The sequence below is a fragment of the Leptodactylus fuscus genome, chromosome 11, assembly GCF_031893055.1.
Source record: "Leptodactylus fuscus isolate aLepFus1 chromosome 11, aLepFus1.hap2, whole genome shotgun sequence".
Classification (NCBI taxonomy): Eukaryota; Metazoa; Chordata; class Amphibia; order Anura; family Leptodactylidae; genus Leptodactylus; species Leptodactylus fuscus.
The window spans coordinates 59,490,058-59,510,230 of NC_134275.1; the positions used below are offsets into that span (position 1 = coordinate 59,490,058).

General features: G+C 47.3%; 1 protein-coding gene across 1 annotated transcript; it reads right to left on the reverse strand.

The window, feature by feature from the left end:
• Nucleotides 1-10,127: 10,127 nt before the first annotated feature.
• On the reverse strand, nucleotides 10,128-15,244 carry QPCTL (glutaminyl-peptide cyclotransferase like). The gene is made up of 7 exons (XM_075258889.1): nucleotides 15,047-15,244; nucleotides 13,832-13,972; nucleotides 13,462-13,749; nucleotides 11,224-11,379; nucleotides 10,833-10,932; nucleotides 10,640-10,756; nucleotides 10,128-10,567 (listed from the first exon to the last, which is right to left on the reverse strand). Exons 1-7 carry the CDS (start codon nucleotides 15,239-15,241, stop codon nucleotides 10,422-10,424), a joined length of 1,143 nt encoding a protein of 380 aa, XP_075114990.1. The 5' UTR covers nucleotides 15,242-15,244; the 3' UTR covers nucleotides 10,128-10,421.
• Between the last annotated feature and the right edge of the window lie 4,929 nt (nucleotides 15,245-20,173).

Here is a 20,173-nt window from a genome sequence, read left to right on the forward strand (position 1 = left end):
AAGCTCTCCTGAAAGAAATAAATCAGATTTTTTCCTGGGCAGAGAAGAATCTGACCTATTTATCCGCTATTCACATCAAGGGCTCCCTGAACATAGTAGCGGATCGGTTGAGTCGAGGTATTACCGTATCAAGAGAATGGTCCCTCATTCCAGAGGTGTTCCAACAGATTGCCCAGAAATTGAGTCTTCCGGGGGTCGACCTCATAGCAACCCGACTCAACGCCAAGGTGGAGAAGTTCTGCTCACTGTATCAGGAGGACGATCCCTTGGCAGTGGATGCCCTGTCCATCCTGCAGATAGGACACTATATTCAATCTGCTCTGCTCCTTCTGCTCTATAACCTGCCACTTGCAGAGAATTTGTGTGCACCACTTGGTTTCCTTCCTCGCGGTATCCTGTCATTTTTATGTTGTAAATATAGTAAAATCTGGAATATACTGAATTGTGGAATGTCAGACAGCGCTCTCATTGTGGGGGATCACCGCCCATAAAATGGAATCTTCTGATTTCATGGTGGAATCTTTGGCAAAAACAAAAATTCAAAATTAAAGTGATGCCTATTTCTGTTGCAGCTTATCAGAGGTTCAGGGCCATGGAGCCGAGTGCAAAGCCGAGTGCAGAGCAAGGAGAAATGTTCTGCTATCACTGTTGCAATACTCTGCAACTTTCCTTCCATCTTGGACAATTTCCTGGACCAAACCAACTCATAATACCAATTTGGCCCTGTGACATATCAGTGGCCACTTCAGGGCCATGAGCTGGTATCACGTCATCCGAGTTTTGCCCCCCCCCAAGTCCATAAATACAGATGAATGCGACGCACAATTCAGACACATCTAACCCAAGGTAAGTGACTCAACTGTGAGCTCAGGTGCCAACACCAACCTGGAGCCACCTGACCCTGATCTCTCCACTGCTTTCCTCCAGGTGTTACCAGCCATGTTGCATCTTGTTGCTCTCCTCGCTGCCCTTTGTGCAGTCACTCAAGGTAAGTGCGGGTCACATGACCAGTGGTTGGGGTGAGGGTGGGGAATGAGTGTATACATGCTGAGCCCCCAGTCACTAAATTTAACAGGGTGTACAAAAAAACTGAGTATTCTGCTGCAGACCTCCCATCATTGCTGTGACTTGTTCTAGTTCTAAGACCCCCCATTTACACTGCTCCAGCTCTATGCCCATCACCACCGCCTGCCCCTCAGCTTTCAACCAATTAGTCCAAGATTCCTCCCAACCAAATTAGAAGCATTCTTCAGGGGTGCAGACTCCTATTCCTGCCCCCCCCCCCCACACACACACACATGAAACAGGAAGTGATGTTTCGATGCAGGGAAATAAAAACTTCAACTTTCATTATCATTAGGTCATTATCAATTTCCATTGTGATGCAGTTACCACTAAGGGGAGCAGCTCACATACAGATTATACAACCACCACTAGAGGGAGCTCAGTACATACAGATTATACAGTCACCACTAGAAGGAGCTCACTACATACAGATTATACAGTCACCACTAGAGGGAGCTCACTACATACAGATTATACAGTCACCACTAGGAGGAGCTCACTACATACAGATTATACAGTCACCACTAGGAGGAGCTCACTACATACAGATTATACAGTCACCACTAGGAGGAGCTCACTACATACAGATTATACAGTCACCACTAGGAGGACCTCACTATATACAGATTCTATAGTCACCACTAGAGGGAGCTCAATACATACAAATTATACAGTCACCTAGAGGGAGCTCACTACATACAGATTATACAGTCATCACTAGAGGGAGCTCACTACATACAGATTATACAGTCACCACTAGAGGGAGCTCACTACATACAGATTATACAGTCATCACTAGAGGGAGCTCACTACATACAGATTATACAGTCACCACTAGAGGGAGCTCACTACATACAGATTATACAGTCATCACTAGAGGGAGCTCACTACATACAGATTATACAGTCACCACTAGATGGAGCTCACTATATACAGATTATACAGTCATCACTAGAGGGAGCTCACTACATACAGATGATAGTGACCACTAAGAGGAGCTCACTACATACAGATTATACAGCCACTACTAGAGGGAGCTCAATACATACAGATGATAGTGACCACTAGGAGGAGCTCACTACATACAGATTATACAGCCACTACTAGAGGGAGCTCAATACATACAGATGATAGTGACCACTAGGAGGAGCTCACTACATACAGATTATACAGCCACCACTAGTGGGAAACAACAAAAATGCCAAGAGTGTGCAAAGCAGGAATCAAAGCAAAAGGTGGCTACTTTGAAGAATATAAGACATATTTTCAGTTGTTTCATACTTTTTAAGTATATAATTCCACATGTGTTAATTCATAGTTTTGATGCGCATCCAGCCAGCAGAAAGAGTTCTTGTACACTTAAAAAAGGATCATGAGACCCGAAACGCGTTGTGTTGTCAACCTCAATAAAATTGCATGAAGTTAATCTAACTTAAACGGGTGAAGTGCGGTCCTATTTTAGGGTCCTTGGCATTTTTCTCTACACCATTGATGATTGAGCATTGAGCACGTTTCCAAAAGCTTAACGGTAGTTGTGAATCTCCACAATCCAACCAGGTGAGAGCAATCAACACATTTGGATTGTGCCTCACTGTACTAATATACTACATCATATACAGCGCGGTGCTGTGTTTTTTTGTTAGGCGACCAATGTCCTCCTGCAATGTTTAATGTGAGGTCAATAATGATGTTGGTCTTGTCTGCCAGGCTGCCCCACCATCCTCAGCAAGTCCCAGTGGGGAGGCCGCTCTGCCACCTGCAGGACAGCCATGGCCACTCCGGTCCCATATGTGATCATCCACCATACCGAAGGCACCGCATGTACCACCCAGTCAACCTGCATCAGCCAAGCCAAGAGTGTCCAGAACTATCACATGAACAGTAATGGCTGGTGCGACGTTGGCTACAGGTAGGAGGAGTGCGGGGACTTGTAGAGCGAACCTATATTGTGTGGGGTGGACAGAGGGAGGACTACTGGGTTCATCTTATCCATTCTGTCCCTGGGTGCACAAATACTACTTCTTTCTTGCATCAACCAGTATTCTAAATCCTCTTGTTTTGCACTAAAGTTTCCTTGTAGGTGAAGATGGCAAAGTGTATGAGGGCCGCGGGTGGACATCTGTGGGTGCTCACGCTCCAAATTACAACTCCAAATCCATTGGCATCAGCGTCTTTGGCTCCTTCATGAGTAAGTCTGGCTCCTTCATAAGTCAGAGATCGGATCTGTCAGGATCTTACCAAGGATGAAGGGCTGTGGCGACTCATTAGGTTTCTGCTCAGTCAGAAGGAGCACCATACATGCTGCGCTAAGAATTTGGGGAAAAGTATATGCAAATCAGTTCTCCTTGATCGACAAATAACTCACTCTAGTGCCACCTACTGGCAGGAATACCTTATAGATTAATATCTGATTGTCCTGAAAACAAGTCAAAACCATCCACATACAACTAGGCTTTGGGGGTTTTGCTCCTCATCTCATGTTGGCTGGATGACAGGTCATAGATTCGGGTCTAAACCTTACAATTGTCACATATTTTTCTTTATTTGACTTAGCCACTCCCCCTTGTCTTCAAATGAAAATGTCGAAGCATCAAACAATAATCTACTAGTAGTAAATCTCCATAGTGATCACTTTTATTACACAGAGCCAGGACACATCCGAGCTGCTCTCTAATATAATGTTATGCCTCGTTTTCTCAGGCCGTAACCCCAACAGCGCCGCCCTGAATGCCGTCCAGAGTCTCATCAGCTGTGGTGTCTCTAGAGGATATATCAAGTCTACCTACATTCTGAAGGGACATCGCAACGTAACAGCCACCGACTGCCCCGGAAACACCTTCTACAACACAATCAGGAGCTGGCCCCGCTTCCAGGCTTAAGTTTGAGGGTTACATATTCTCAAAGTGAAAAATAAATGAAGCATCACTATCTAATTGTCCTGTGTGAATATGAAGACAAAGTATAGAGGCCACATAGGATGGTACAGTTAGTGACCAGAGCTGCGCTCACTATTCTGCTGGTGCAGTCACTGTGTACATACATTACTTACGCTGAACTGATTCTGTGTTACATCCTCTATTATACTCCAGAGCTGCACTCACTATTCTGCTGCTACAGTCACTGTATACATACATTACTTATCCTGTACTGATTCTGAGTTAGATCCTGTATTATACTCCAGAGCTGCGCTCACTATTCTGCTGGTACAGTCACTGTGTACATACATTACATTACTTATCCTGTACTGATTCTGTGTTACATCCTGTATTATACTCCAGAGCTGCACTCACTATTCTGCTGGTACAGTCACTGTGTACATACATTACATTACTTATCCTGTACTGATCCTGAGTTACATCCTGTATTATACTCCAGAGCTGCACTCACTATTCTGCTGGTACAGTCACTGTGTACATACATTACTTATTCTGTACTGATTTTGAGTTATATCCTGTATTATACTCCAGAGCTGCGCTCACTATTCTGCTGGTGCAGTCACTGTGTACATACATTACTTATCCTGTACTGATCCTGAGTTACAGCCTGTATTATACTCCAAAGCTGCGCTCACTATTCTGCTGGTACAGTCACTGTGTATATACATTACATTACTTACCCTGTACTGATCCTGAGTTACATCCTGTATTATACTCCAGAGCTGCGCTCACTATTCTGCTGGTATAGTCACTGTGTACATACATTACTTATCCTGTACTGATCCTGAGTTACATCATGTATTATACTCCAGAGCTGCACTCACTATTCTGCTGCTACAGGCACTGTGTACATGCATTACATTACTTATCCTGTACTGATCCTGAGTTACATCCTGTATTATACTCCAGAACTGCACTCACTATTCTGCTGGTGCAGTCACTGTGTACATACATTACATTACTTATCCTGTACTGATCCTGAGTTACATCCTGTATTATACTCCAGAGCTGCGCTCACTATTCTGCTGGTACAGTCACTGTGTACATACATTACATTACTTATCCTGTATTATACTCCAGAGCTGCACTCACTATTCTGCTGGTACAGTCACTGTGTACATACATTACTTATTCTGTACTGATTTTGAGTTATATCCTGTATTATACTCCAGAGCTGCGCTCACTATTCTGCTGGTGCAGTCACTGTGTACATACATTACTTATCCTGTACTGATCCTGAGTTACATCCTGTATTATACTCCAGAGCTGCGCTCACTATTCTGCTGGTACAGTCACTGTGTACATACATTACATTACTTATCCTGTACTGATTCTGAGTTACATCCTGTATTATACTCCAGAGCTGCGCTCACTATTCTGCTGGTACAGTCACTGTGTACATACATCACTTATCCTGTACTGATCCTGAGTTACATCCTGTATTATACTCCAGAGCTGCACTCACTATTCTGCTGGTAAAGTCACTGTGTACATACATTGCATTACTTATCCTGTACTGATCCTGAGTTACATCCTGTATTATACTCCAGAGCTGCGCTCACTATTCTGCTGGTACAGTCACTGTGTACATACATTACTTATCCTGTACTGATTCTGAGTTACATGCTGTATTATACTCCAGAGCTGCCCTCACTATTCTGCTGGTACAGTCACTGTGTACATACATTACTTATCCTGTACTGATTCTGAGTTACATCCTGTATTATACTCCAGAGCTGCGCTCACTATTCTGCTGGTACAGTCACTGTGTACATACATTACATTACTTATCCTGTACTGATCCTGAGTTACATCCTGTATTATACTCCAGAGCTGCACTCACTATTCTGCTGGTAAAGTCACTGTGTACATACATTACATTACTTATCCTGTACTGATCCTGAGTTACATCCTGTATTATACTCCAGAGCTGCGCTCACTATTCTGCTGGTACAGTCACTGTGTACATACATTACTTATCCTGTACTGATTCTGAGTTACATCCTGTATTATACTCCAGAGCTGCACTCACAGGTCTAAATAGTTTTTTGTATTATGTACCTGATTTAGCTTCGGTAAAGACAAATATTATACAAACATACCAACAAACTGGGCAACATCTACCATGAAGGCCAAAAAAAAATGAACCGCTGTATTAATGACCTCTCCAAAAAGCCAATTGGTAAAATTTTGTTCAGTAAAGCAGATGAGATGTGAATTGTGTGGTCAGAGGGTTTTACCCCTTAAACAAAGGCACACAAGATCTGGTTACTGACAAGTCTGTTCTTAAAGTGAACCTCCAATTATAAAGCGACCTTTCATAAATCAATATAAACAACCTTATACTATATCTTATTACAGAATAATGCTTCTTTCTCCACATATCAGGCTGTTGTCCTCTTGTACTGACTTTATGGCCTTTCTGTACAGTGGTAGCGATATTCTGCCGAGTCAGGCAGCTGCATTGCAACATTTGTCTTTCATTAGGTTTATATTAGTTTTCTAGATTCTCTTTTGCAATTCTTCACCGGTTTATTATCCGATTGTATCTTTTCCGGTTGTATTGGCAGCCTATCGCTCGGTGTATACAGGAGTCGATCCAGCTCATCACCCCAACACAAACTCTTTAACCCCTTCCTGCTGCAGCAATTTTTCACTCCCCACCTGTTATAAGCCATAACCTCTTTGTATATCAGTTCACAGAGCTGAATGAGGGCTTATTTTTTGCAGGACAAATTATATTTCATAATATTGTGTATGATACATTGAGAAGATGAAAAAAAAATCAGAATGGGTGGAATTTGTAAAAAGTTCCATTTATGCATCTTTTTATGGGTTTGGTTTATTTTATACAGTGGGGGGAATTTATTAAGACTGATTATCTTTCCATCATTCTTAATTCATTCCCCACCAGGCGTCAACATCCTACAGTTACTAGAAGGGTCCAATATTTTTTAGTAACTCTAGTGCATGTCGATGTGCCCGGTCACAGATCTACACCTACCAAGGGGTGCTATAAATTTGTGATATAACTCATGCCAGCTCTAGTATATCTGATGGACTGGGGAGACTGCGCTCCTGCCATCCAGATTCACACCCCACTCCAACTGTCTAAAAAAAGGGCAAGCTCCATAAGGAAATTAGAGCAGACTCCATAACCTTGGAGACTTTGCTTGGTGCCAAAAAACAGAGACCAAAACACACAAGGAAATACACTAAATAATGGATGAAAAGGAAGATTTGTATTTTGGAATAGTTCAACCCTATTTAGCTGCTGTGGTTGGATTAGAAGAGGGCACTGAACTCAAGACATCCCAGAAGAAATGAGGACCAAAACCACATTTTCCAATTTTCTTCCTTCACATTGTGCAAATCCCATCACATTTTATTAGTTAACAGTGCAGAAATCCAGGGAATTTCAAGGGGTTCACTTTTTTTTTTTCTTGCAGTTGCGTATGTATATACAAGGTGGCCATAAAATAACCTCAGGTGTTTGGAGTCGTGCGCAGGCTGACCCAATGGACGGAATTGCCTGAAAATTTGTATGTGTGCTAATCAAGGCATGGGGAAATGGACGGCATGAAAAAAAAAATGAATACCAAAACTCCCCACCAGGGGATAATGTGGCGCTGTACAGTGAGTGCACGGCGCAAAACCCGTCTGTCGATACTTGGGGATGTCCCATTTGGACCACAGACTAGCATGACTGTTCAATGTAGCCATCATCATGCATGGTGAGCATGGTCATCCTATGCAGAACGTGCTCGACGCTTGCGTGTAACATCTCTGGTGAGATGCTGTGCACTTCCAACGTGATGCAGTCTTTGAGGTCGGGCAGGGTTTCGACATTTCCAACACACTCCTTAAAGTGTCCTCACAACCAGAAATCACAAGGAGTGAGATCCGGAAAGCGCGGTGGCCACGCTGTAAGGAATGAGCGGCTCAAAATCCTGTCATTGGGAAAATGTGCACGAAGAGCGTTCTTCACAGGATTTGCGATGTGAGGAGGGGCTCCATCCTGCATGAAGGTGATCGTCTGCAGACACTGCCGCTCTTGGAGTTGGGGAATGAACACTGTTTCCAGCATTGTCTGGTACCACGTTACTGTGACGGAACAGATGGCAACCCCAGTTGGGCCCAAATCTTCGAAAAAGAACAGTCAAATCAAATCAAATCAAATCAAAAAATGCTTTATTGGCACGTCCGAATAGGTATTTGGCATTGCCAAAGCTAGTAAAGTGGGGGGGGGAGTTGGGTTGGGTGGGTGGTGGGTATGGGGGGGGGTTTGGGTTATAACAGTCCATGGAGTCTCATCTTCCTCTTCGTTGGTGACTGCTATTAGGGGGGGGTTGGAGGTGGGGTGGGGTAGGGCGGTTGGTTTGGGGTATAACAGTCCGTGGAGTCTCGTCTTCCTCTTCGTTGGTGACTGCTATATGGGGAGGTGGGGGCGGGGCGGGTGTTTTGGGATAAATATAACAGTCCATGGAGTCTCATCTTCCTCTGGTTTGGTGACAGCTGGACACGTATTGGGCAGCGATCTCCACAGTGGCTTCTTCTTCTCCCAGTAGGATGTAGAGTTTCCTCTTCTCGTCTGCAGATCTGAAGTCTGGGATGTGGGCAGAGAGTCTTTGGTAGTAGACGGCCCTCACAGCTGAGTATTTGGTGCAGTGTAGCAGGAAGTGGGTCTCGTCTTCTAGGGCCCCCTGGTCACAGTGCTGACACAGTCTGTTCTCCCGTGGCTTGTACGTCTGCCTGTATCGCCCCGTCTCTATCTCTAGGTTGTGGGCGCTCATCTCTAGGTTGTGGGCGATCATGAACGATGAGGTGTACCCACACCAAACAGTCATCTTGGGCGAATGCAGCGGAACTCCCTCGAGTGCACGCGGGTTTTCGGCGGCCCATATGCAACAGTTCTGTGTGTTGACCGTTCCATTTAGGTAAAAATGCGATTCGTCGCTCCACAGGATATTCCATGGCCAACTGGTATCCTCTTCCACTCTGGCCAGAAACATTAATGCAAATGTCATGCGGGTGTCATTGTCACGAGGAAGGAGTTGGTGATGAAGGCTAATTTTGTATGGGTATGCCTGCAAGACTTTTCGCAGAACTTTCCACACGGTACTGTATGGGAGGCCCAATTGCCTGGAAACACTGCGTGCATTGCAGTTACTGCTATGACTACTGGTGCTCTGTTCCTCAACAGCTGCAGCAATTTCCTCCACGACCTCAGTGCGTACAGGTCGTCGGCCGCGGCCTGGTTGCACACTAAGTAACCCAGTTGCCTCAAAATGTTTCATTTGTCTCAGCGACGTTACAGACATTGGGCCGGCACCTGTATGCAGGTCTTTCAAACGACGAAAAGCTCTCAGGGCAGCTGTGGCGTTCCCAGCATTCTCATAAAACAACCTCACTAGACGCGCACGATCTGGCAAAGAGACAGGCATCGTGACGACTGAGTGAGACTGAGTAGAGAATAAGGGACGTTTACTGTACAGCACCACATTATCCCCTGGTGGGGAGTTTTGGTATTAAATTTTTTTTTCATGCCATCCGTTTCCCCATGCCTTGATTAGCACACATACAAATTTTCAGGCAATTCCATCCATTGGGTCAGCCTGTACATGACTCCAAACACCTGAGGATATTTTATGGCCACCCTGTAGATAGGATTGTGTCCATGAAGTAAAGTATACAGATGCAATGCAGGCAGTAGGGGGCAGCACTATGCGTAGGCACTGCTTTTCTCTGCCTGCAGTCAGGGAGGATTGGAGGAGCACAGGGCAGAGGGGTCACGTATCAGAAAATACACAAGGAGTGATTGTAAAAGAAGAACACCTTTAAAATATGGAACATTTCCGTACATTCAGTCCATCACCCACTCATAATTCTCTTAAAGTACTGTCATCATGTGACCGCTGGGGCAATGTAATATAATACATAGATTATGCATATGGCACGTACAACTCCAGTGTCTGTAGGCCGATGTCACATCATTGCAGACAGGTCATGGCGGAGACAAAGACACAGTAGTTATAGCACAGCACCAAGAATGAAGAGACGACACCTCCCATAACGCTGCGCCGACAATGAACTAGCAGGATACATCGCGAAATGACACCTCTAAAGCTGCAAAATGAAGGTTGCTGCACAGACACGGTGAGAAGGCCCTTGGGCTGAGCAATCTCCGTTCATAGATTACGGCTCATATCCTATCGAGATCCGTCCGCATCAGAGAGCGAGGGTCTCAGCCAAGAAAATGACAAAGATACGGCATAAGTTGGTGATAGTTGGTCGGTGAAGATTCTCTTCAGTGTCATCATGCGTGTGCCAGACGGCTGCACAGACACGGTGAGAAGGCCCTTGGGCTGAGCAATCTCCGTTCATAGATTACGGCTCATATCCTATCGAGATCCGTCCGCATCAGAGAGCGAGGGTCTCAGCCAAGAAAATGACAAAGATACGGCATAAGTTGGTGATAGTTGGTCGGTGAAGATTCTCTTCAGTGTCATCATGCGTGTGCCAGACGGCTGGGAATGGCGTAGAGATGATATGGAGCACAGGGACGCCTGTGTGATAAAGAAGACATGAGTGGGGGAAGGGAGCAGCAAGAGTATAGAGAACACAAGAGAAGCTCAGACCTTGACGCAGGAACGGAACGTGGTCGTCTTCCACTGCTCCAAAATACAAGTCAGATCTGAAGTAAGGACTGTCCGAACGATGACTGTCCAGGAGGCCGAGGCCATGAAGTCGCTTCTCTGTGGTCAGATAGAAGAGGGAACCATGAGAGGGAGCAAAAGATAAACCACATGTCCCACCTCTCCCAGCACTCACCGATAGTAACAAGCCTCATGAAGTGGCCACGAGTCTCTGAGAAGTGATTGAGGATCAATGGCTGTGGAGCCCCGAGCAGATCCAGCAGGACAAAGAGACTCTAGAGAAGAGGAACAACCACCCCGTGGAGGGTGAATTATCAAAACCTGAAAGGGGAAGGAGCTCAGCAACTCCTATGGAAGAGCATAATGAGCATGTGTAGATAGGGAGAGGCGCTGAGCTATTCTCATGTTCTATGGGAGAGTGTAGTGAGCATGCTCTGTGGTAAGTGCAGAAATGGGGAGGAGCTGTTGTTACGATTTGCAGAGAAAAGGAGGCGCTAAGCTGAATTTTTAATTTTGAATCTATCATATGTGTTCTGTATGGCAGAGCGTCCAGCCCCCGTTATTACCATCGCCTCCAGTTTGTTGCCGACTCCTCCTGGTCCAGGCTCATTGTGCAGGCGCTGAGCCAAGTGCCGGGCCCCGTACAGAGAGTCTGTCTCTGTCCACTCACCAAACGCCTCCTCTCCATCCAGAAAGATAAGCTGTAGCGTGAGCTGGGAAGCCTGGGGAAACACAGAGCAAAGGACTACTCATGTATATGGCTGACAGGACCAGTGTATATAAGAGCTAAGGTGCTTAGCTGATAGGTCCAGTGTATTTGGGGACCTATGTTATATAGCTGACATGACCAGTATATAGAAGCCTATGTATATAACTAACAGGACCAGTGTATAAAGGAACCCATGTATATAGCTGCCAAGGAATAGTGGATATAGGAACCTATGTACAGTTAGGGCCAGAAATATTTGGACAGTGACACAAGTTTTGTTATTTTAGCTGTTTACTAAAACATGTTCAGAAATACAATTATATATATAATATGGGCTGAAAGTGCACACTCCCAGCTGCAATATGAGAGTTTCCACATCCAAATCGGAGAAAGGGTTTAGGTATCATAGCTCTGTAATGCATAGCCTCCTCTTTTTCAAGGGACCAAAAGTAATTGGACAATGGACTCTAAGGGCTGCAATTAACTCTGAAGGCGTCTCCCTCGTAAACCTGTAATCAATGAAGTAGTTAAAAAGTCTGGGGTTGATTCCAGGTGTGTGGTTTTGCATTTGGAAGCTGTTGCTGTGACCAGACAACATGCGGTCAAAGGAACTCTCCATTGAGGTGAAGCAGAACATCCTGAGGCTGAAAAAAAAGAAAAACTCCATCAGAGAGATAGCAGACATGCTTGGAGTAGCAAAATCAACAATCGGCTACATTCTAAGAAAAAAGGAATTGACTGGTGAGCTTGGGAACTCAAAAAGGCCTGGGCATCCACGGATGACAACAGTGGTGGATGATCGCCGCATACTTTCTTTGGTCAAGAAGAACCCGTTCACAACATCAACTGAAGTCCAGAACACTCTCAGTGAAGTAGGTGTATCTGTCTCTAAGTCAACAGTAAAGAGAAGACTCCATGAAAGTAAATACAAAGGGTTCACATCTAGATGCAAACCATTCATCAATTCCAAAAATAGACAGGCCAGAGTTAAATTTGCTAAAAAACACCTCAAGAAGCCAGTTCAGTTCTGGAAAAGTATTCTATGGACAGATGAGACAAAGATCAACCTGTACCAGAATGATGGGAAGAAAAAAGTTTGGAGAAGAAAGGGAACGGCACATGATCCAAGGCACACCACATCCTCTGTAAAACATGGTGGAGGCAACGTGATGGCATGGGCATGCATGGCTTTCAATGGCACTGGGTCACTTGTGTTTATTGATGACATAACAGCAGACAAGAGTAGCCGGATGAATTCTGAAGTGTACCGGGATATACTTTCAGCCCAATGCTGCCAAGTTGATCGGATGGCGCTTCATAGTACAGATGTACAATGACCCCAAGCATACAGCCAAAGCTACCCAGGAGTTCATGAGTGCAAAAAAGTGGAACATTCTGCAATGGCCAAGTCAATCACCAGATCTTAACCCAATTGAGCATGCATTTCACTTGCTCAAATCCAGACTTAAGGCGGAAAGACCCACAAACAAGCAAGACCTGAAGGCTGCGGCTGTAAAGGCCTGGCAAAGCATTAAGAAGGAGGAAACCCAGCGTTTGGTGATGTCCATGGGTTCCAGACTTAAGGCAGTGATTGCCTCCAAAGGATTCGCAACAAAATATTGAAAATAAAAATATTTTGTTTGGGTTATGTTTATTTGTCCAATTACTTTTGAGCTCCTAAAATGTGGAGTGTTTGTAAAGAAATGTGTACAATTCCTACATTTTCTATCAGATATTTTTGTTCAACCCTTCAAATTAAACGTTACAATCTGCACTTGAATTCTGTTGTAGAGGTTTCATTTCAAAACCAATGTGGTGGCATGCAGAGCCCAACTCGCGAAAATTGTGTCACTGTCCAAATATTTCTGGCCCTAACTGTATATAACAGCAGCTGGCAGGACCAGTGTATAGAGGAGTCTATGTATGTAATGTAACAGCTAACATTCTCACCACAATGAACTTTATGAGTTAGTCCTGAGCAGTTTCCAAGGCGCTGGGATCATACAACTGTATCCATAGCAATCAATGAGAATCGGAGCCCATTTCTTCCTGTGAGAATGAATCTTGAGCTCTGATTGGTTGACACCGCACCCACCTTGTCCTTCTGCTTTCGCAGGTGCTCGTCCAGTGCAGTGACCGCCTCCAAGATCAGAGAACAGGGCACGGCTGAGTCAGTGGCCCCGATAAATGGCCGCCCCTTCCTGTCCAGAGGAAACCATTTGGAGTCCAGGTGACAGGCAAGCACCAGGCGGTGCCGGGCTCCTGGGTCCAGAGTGGCAACAACATTTCCAAAAGGCAGGGAACCCCGCGGTGTCAGGGCATCAAACAGGTCAAATTCTACTGTCCAACCCGCCGTCAGTGAGCGCAACTGACCTGAGATGAGCTGTAGGCCAAGAAAACAAAAAGGTAATCACTGCCCGAAGGGCGTCAGCGGCATCATATGACCACTGGTCGGCCAATCTCACCTCTCTCACCAGGCGATTCCCAGGAGTCCCAGGAGATCGCTCAATCAACATTGGTTTCAAGAAGGACGACCACATACGCTCCACACTGACCGCCGACACCAGCTCCCTCACCTGAGCAGATGTCAGAGGTCGGGGGCTGATCTGAAGAAGAAAAGGGAGTCGTTATACACCTAGTACCCTTATGGGGGCCCCTCACGTCACCCCTGGGTAGGCCCAGAGGTCACCTTTATATGCCTCCCCCCATTTCTCCAGTGCCCCTATCACTTCACAGGTATCCTTGTACTAAACGATCATCCACACACAGGTCACCCCAAAGTAGAACTGTGAGAACTGGTCACCTTGGTAACCAGTATAAATCAGGTCGCTGAGCAGACAGGTACATCCCTGCCAATGGCCCTCACCCGCTTGTAACATCCCCCCAGTGTCTGTCCAATCACCGCCCCACAGGTCACCATCCCCTCCAGTGCCCCCTCCATTACCCCACAGGTCACCATCCCCTCCAGTGCCCCCTCCATTACCCCACAGGTCACCATCCCCTCCAGTGCCCCCTCCATTACCCCACAGGTCACCATCCCCTCCAGTGGCCCCTCCATTACCCCACAGGTCACCATCCCCTCCAGTGGCCCCTCCACCACCCCACAGGTCACCATCCCCTCCAGTGGCCCCCTCCATTACCCCACAGGTCACCATCCCCTCCAGTGGCCCCTCCATTACCCCACAGGTCACCATCCCCTCCAGTGCCCCCTCCATTACCCCACAGGTCACCATTCTCTCCAGTGCCCCCTCCACCACCCCACAGGTCACCATCCCCTCCAGTGCCCCCTCCACCACCCCACAGGTCACCATCCCCTCCAGTGGCCCCCTCCATTACCCCACAGGTCACCATCCCCTCCAGTGGCCCCTCCACCACCCCACAGGTCACCATCCCCTCCAGTGCCCCCTCCACCACCCCACAGGTCACCATTCTCTCCAGTGCCCCCTCCATTACCCCACAGGTCACCATCCCCTCCAGTGGCCCCCTCCATTACCCCACAGGTCACCATCCCCTCCAGTGCCCCCTCCACCACCCCACAGGTCACCATTCTCTCCAGTGCCCCCTCCATTACCCCACAGGTCACCTCCACCAGCACATCCCTACCTGTGGCCCCTCCATCCCCCTATGTGTCCCCTCCCCACCACTGGCCCCTCCAGTCACCCTACAGGCAGCTCCTCCACCTGTTGCCTTTGTTGGGCGTCTCCCTCATATCTCTTCAGCGTCCTGTTCTCGCCCCAGTCTTGGCTCAGTAATATGACAGCCCCGACCAGCACGGCCAACCCGAGCACCAGCAGGGGCCACAACTTCGGGCTCCAGGCTCTGCTGGAGGGGCCCCCGGGGCTCCTGTAGTTCCGGGCAGCGCGGCGGGCACACATTGAAGAAGAGCATGACTAGAGCGACCACAGCCAATCAGAGCGCAGCGGCTGCTCAGAACCAATCAGCAGCGGGGGGAGGAGTCAAATTCATAACTGAATCACAGAGACACGTGGCCAGCATCCAGCAAAACAGCGCAAGGGGGCGGCGCCTGACCGGAGTAGCGTGTGGGGCGGGGATCACGGCGGGCGGTGTGAACCAATCATAAAAAGAAGACCAGTAAATAGTGACTAAAGATCTGACCAATCATAAGTGAGGGGCGGAGTCTGTCAGTGACAGCTCATCGTAAACATCGCTGGCTTTCATTGGTTCTCCGCGGTGGCTTTACCGTCGCTAGGTAACAGTAGCCGCCATATTGGTTGTGTAGTAACAGGCAGGTGAAGAGGCCTGGAGTTACTGGGGAGGGCGTAATACGGTCACATGACTATACCAGAAGTTATACAAGCCACAGGAGGCGAGGCCGACATTGACCACGCCCAGTTAATTATTGTTATACAGAAGGAGAGACTAATAACTGACTCCGCCTTATATAGGAGGGGCTTATAGATAACACCGCCTTATATAATGTAAGGAGGGGCTAATAACTGACTCCGCCTCATATAAAGGAAGGAGGAGCTTATAACTAACCCCGCCTTATATAAAGGGAGGAGAGACTAATAACTGACTCTGCCTTATATAGGAGGCGGGGCTAATAACTGAATCCACCTTGTGTAGGAGGAGCTTATAACTGACTCCACCTTGGAGGGGGGCTAATAACAGACCCCGCCTTATATAATAGAAGGAGTGGCTAATAACTACAGGAACCCCGGGGGCCCTGCCAGCAGAGCCTAGAGTCCAAAGTTGTGGCCCCTGCTGGTGCTCGGGGTGACCGTGCTAGTCAGGGCTTTCATATTACTGAGCCAAGAATACGCTGAGAACAGGACACTAAAGAGATATGAGGGAGATGCCTGCCTTATATAATAGAAGGAGGGGCTAATAACTGACCCCACCTTTTATAATAGAAGGAGGGGCTAATAACTGACCCCACCTTTTATAATAGAAGGAGGGGGCTAATAACTGACCACACCTTTTATAATAGAAGGAGGGGGCTAATAACTGACCACACCTTTTATAATAGAAGGAGGGGGCTAATAACTGACCACACCTTTTATAATAGAAGGAGGGGGCTAATAACTGACCCCACCTTTTATAATAGAAGGAGGGGCTAATAACTGACCCCGCCTTATATGATAGAAGGAGGGGCTAATAACTGACCCCCTCCTTATATAATGGAAGGAGGGTCTAATAACTGACCCCTCCTTATATAAATACAAGGAGGGGCTGATAACTGACCCCACCTTATATAATAGGAGGGGCTAATAACTGACTGCTTTATATAATATCGGGGAGAGTAGCTAATAACCGACCTTGCCTTATATTGCATAGGAGGGGCTAACTGAATCCATCATACAAATTATTATACAGTAGGAGGGGCTAATAACTGTCACCCCGACCTATAATCACAGCCGTATTTAATAGCACACAAGAGACAGAGCGAGTGCCCCTGACCATACCACAGAAAAGTGGCTTATACAACTGTATTGGTAACCACATCCTGGGTGCTTGGCTGTGTCCCTTTCTGTGCTTGCCTTGCATGCTCAGCTTCAATCCCTCCTGACCCGGGTGCTCGAACAGGTCCCCTCTTTTTCTGGCACCTGGCTGCTCTGCCAGGTCCCCTCCTTTGCTGGCACCTGGGTGCTTCGCCGGGTCCTTTCCTTTGCTGGTATCTGGATGCTCGACTGGGTCCCCACACAGTATATAGCCTCTTTATTGGCCCCAAAGAGTATACTGTGCCAATTACAGACCCCTATACAGTAAGGGCTCCTGCTACAGGCTCCCCATACAATATAGTGACCCCCACAGAGGTACGTTACACCGCTACCTACTACAACATTCCAGCAGATAACATCCCTGCTCCTGCCCATGGCCGGCTCCCTTATTTCTCCAGGGGGTGGTGCATATTATAATCCTGACATTGTTAGACTGTGATGTCTGGGACATAATATGCGGTGCCCTCTAGTGGCCTTAGTAAGGCCAGCCGTGGACAGGAGACGGGGTACATAACTAAAATTTGGCCATTACTTCTGGACTTCTGTGACCCATCCGTCTAGGCTGTTTGAAGTCTACCAGAATAGCCCAGGACTCAGAGCTGCCACCTGCAGGAAAGTGTTGTCTGCAAAGTGTAAAAGGACCGTGCCAATTAGTATTTTGGCACTGTGTCCATGATAGGCAGTGTGTGGGGCACATAATATGCACACAGAGAGTTTCCTGCCCCTGTACATTTCTCCATGTTCATACCCCTATATCAGGCTTGGATCGCACCTGTGCTGGATCTCCACTAGAGGATTCCGTTCCCCCATTCTACTTTAAAAATGTGGAGAGAAAAGTCCTGAAAGCGGGATTTTTCTCTCTGCATTTTTCGGGTGGAAATCCGGCGGCCCCCATTACAGTCTAAGAGGTCCCCAGGTAACCACCTTTTTAAGCGGATTAGGTTTCCGTTCGCAGGGTCCACAAGCAGACTCCACAAACGGAGACCTGAACGCAAGTGTGAACCTAGAGTCACTTAGGTTACCTTTTACTTATATGTCCCTGTAACATTAATAAATCCACTTCTAAAGATCCAGTAGCTATTATTCATTCACTATTAACTGGCACCCCAAAAACCTGGCAGACGTGCGCCAATCACTGCAGCACAGAGGACATCAGGATGGGCAGACAACTTGTTATTATACACTGAAAAAGCTTTCAAGATCAACATGTGTATACACTCCACTATAAAATACACACACCCCACTATTGAGGCTATACACTCCACTATACATTACACACACCCCACTATTGAGGCTATACACTCCACTATACATTACACACACCCCACTATTGAGGCTATACACTCCACTATACATTAAACACACCTGCCAAAGAATGCATAAACCCTACTGTACAGTACACACATTGGCTTTGGAATGTATACACCTCACTACACATCACGCACCCCACTATATAGCAGATGCAAACCACTCTACATTATGCATTGTGTGTACCAACCCCACACTCCTGCTATAGAGTGTATACCCCCCCACTGTACGTTATACACACCTGCTATAGAGTATATTGGTCCCCATCTATAAGAATGGGGACCAATACGACCCCAACAACTGGGGAAACTGTTCAACAGCATCATCAATAACAGAATCCTCACCTTCCTCACACAACACGGGGTCCTCAGCAAGAGCCAAGCAGGGTTCATGCCAAACCACCGCACCACAGACCATATCTACACACTGCACAGCCTCATCAAGACGCACATCCACAACACCAGAAGAGGCAAGATATTCATCTGCTTCGTGGACTTTAAGAAGGCGTTCGACTCAGTATGGCACCCAGGCCTGCGCCTAAAACTCCTAGAGAGTGGAATAGGAGGAAGAACGTACGACATCATCAAGAGCTCCTACATCGGAAACCAGTGCAGTGTGAAGGTAAATGGGAAAAGGACAGCATACTTCCAACAGGCCCGAGGGGTCAGACAAGGCTGTAGCCTGGGCCCAACGCTCTTCAACATCTATATCAATGAACTGGCTACAGCCCTGGAGGCCTCACCAACCCCAGGCCTCACCCTGAACGACCGGGAGGTGAAGTTCCTGCTATACGCCGATGACCTCCTACTCCTGGCCCCCACCGAGAAAGACCTACAAGAAAGCCTGTCAGCGCTGGAAAAATTCAGCACCACATGGGCCCTACCCATCAACCAGAAGAAGACCAAAGTCATGGTGTTTCAGAAGAAGGGCCACAACAAAGCCCCCACCCCACAATTCACACTGAACGGCTCCACACTGGAGAAGACCAACAGCTACACCTACCTGGGGCTGGAGCTCAGCCAATCAGGAAGCTTCAAAGCAGCAATAGAAACCCTGAAAGCAAAAGCCTGCAGAACCTTCTACGCCATCAGAAGACAACTGTACCACCTCAAACCACCGGTGAGGGTCTGGCTGAAGATATTTGACGCAGTCATCGCTCCAATCCTTCTCTATGGCAGTGAGGTTTGGGGCTCAGCCACCTACCCAGACCAGTCAAAGTGGGATTCCAGCCCAACAGAGAACTTCCACCTGGAGTTCTGCAAGTACCTGCTCCATGTCCATCGCAACACCACCAACTTGGCCTGCAGGGCAGAGCTAGGCAGACTCCCCCTATGGCTCACTTACATACAGAAGAGGACGCTATCATTCTGGACTCACATACAGGGTAGCAGCCCTGGCTCTTACCATCACCAAGCCTGGCTGAGCCACAGAGCCCAGAGAAAACCTGATGCCCCCAACCAAGCATCAGCCAACTGCCAAGCCAAAACCCCCAACATGCCCTGAACAAGGCTCAAATAAAAGGAGTCATTGAGAGAGACAAAGAGCGGTACGTCGAGGAATGGAGAAGGGCAATAAATAACTCCAAGAAACTCACTGTGTACCAGTCACTGCAAAGGGACTACACCATGGCCACCTACCTGGAGAGAATACGCCGCCCCAAACACAGACAGACCCTGAGCCGGTACAGACTGAGCGCCCACAACCTGGAGATGGAGATGGGGCAACACAGGCAGACGTACAAGCCACAGGAGAACAGACTGTGCCAGCACTGTGACCAGGGGGCCCTAGAAACGAGACCCACTTCCTGCTACACTGCACCAAATACTCAGCTGTGAGGGCCGTCTACTACCAAACACTCTCTGCCCACATCCCAGACTTCATATCTGCAGACGAGAAGAGGAAACTCTACATCCTACTGGGAGAAGAAGAGGCCACTGTGGAGATCGCTGCCAATACGTGTCCAGCTGTCACCAAACAGGAGGAAGATGAGACTCCACGGACTGTTATATCCCAAACCACCCACCCAACCTCCCCATA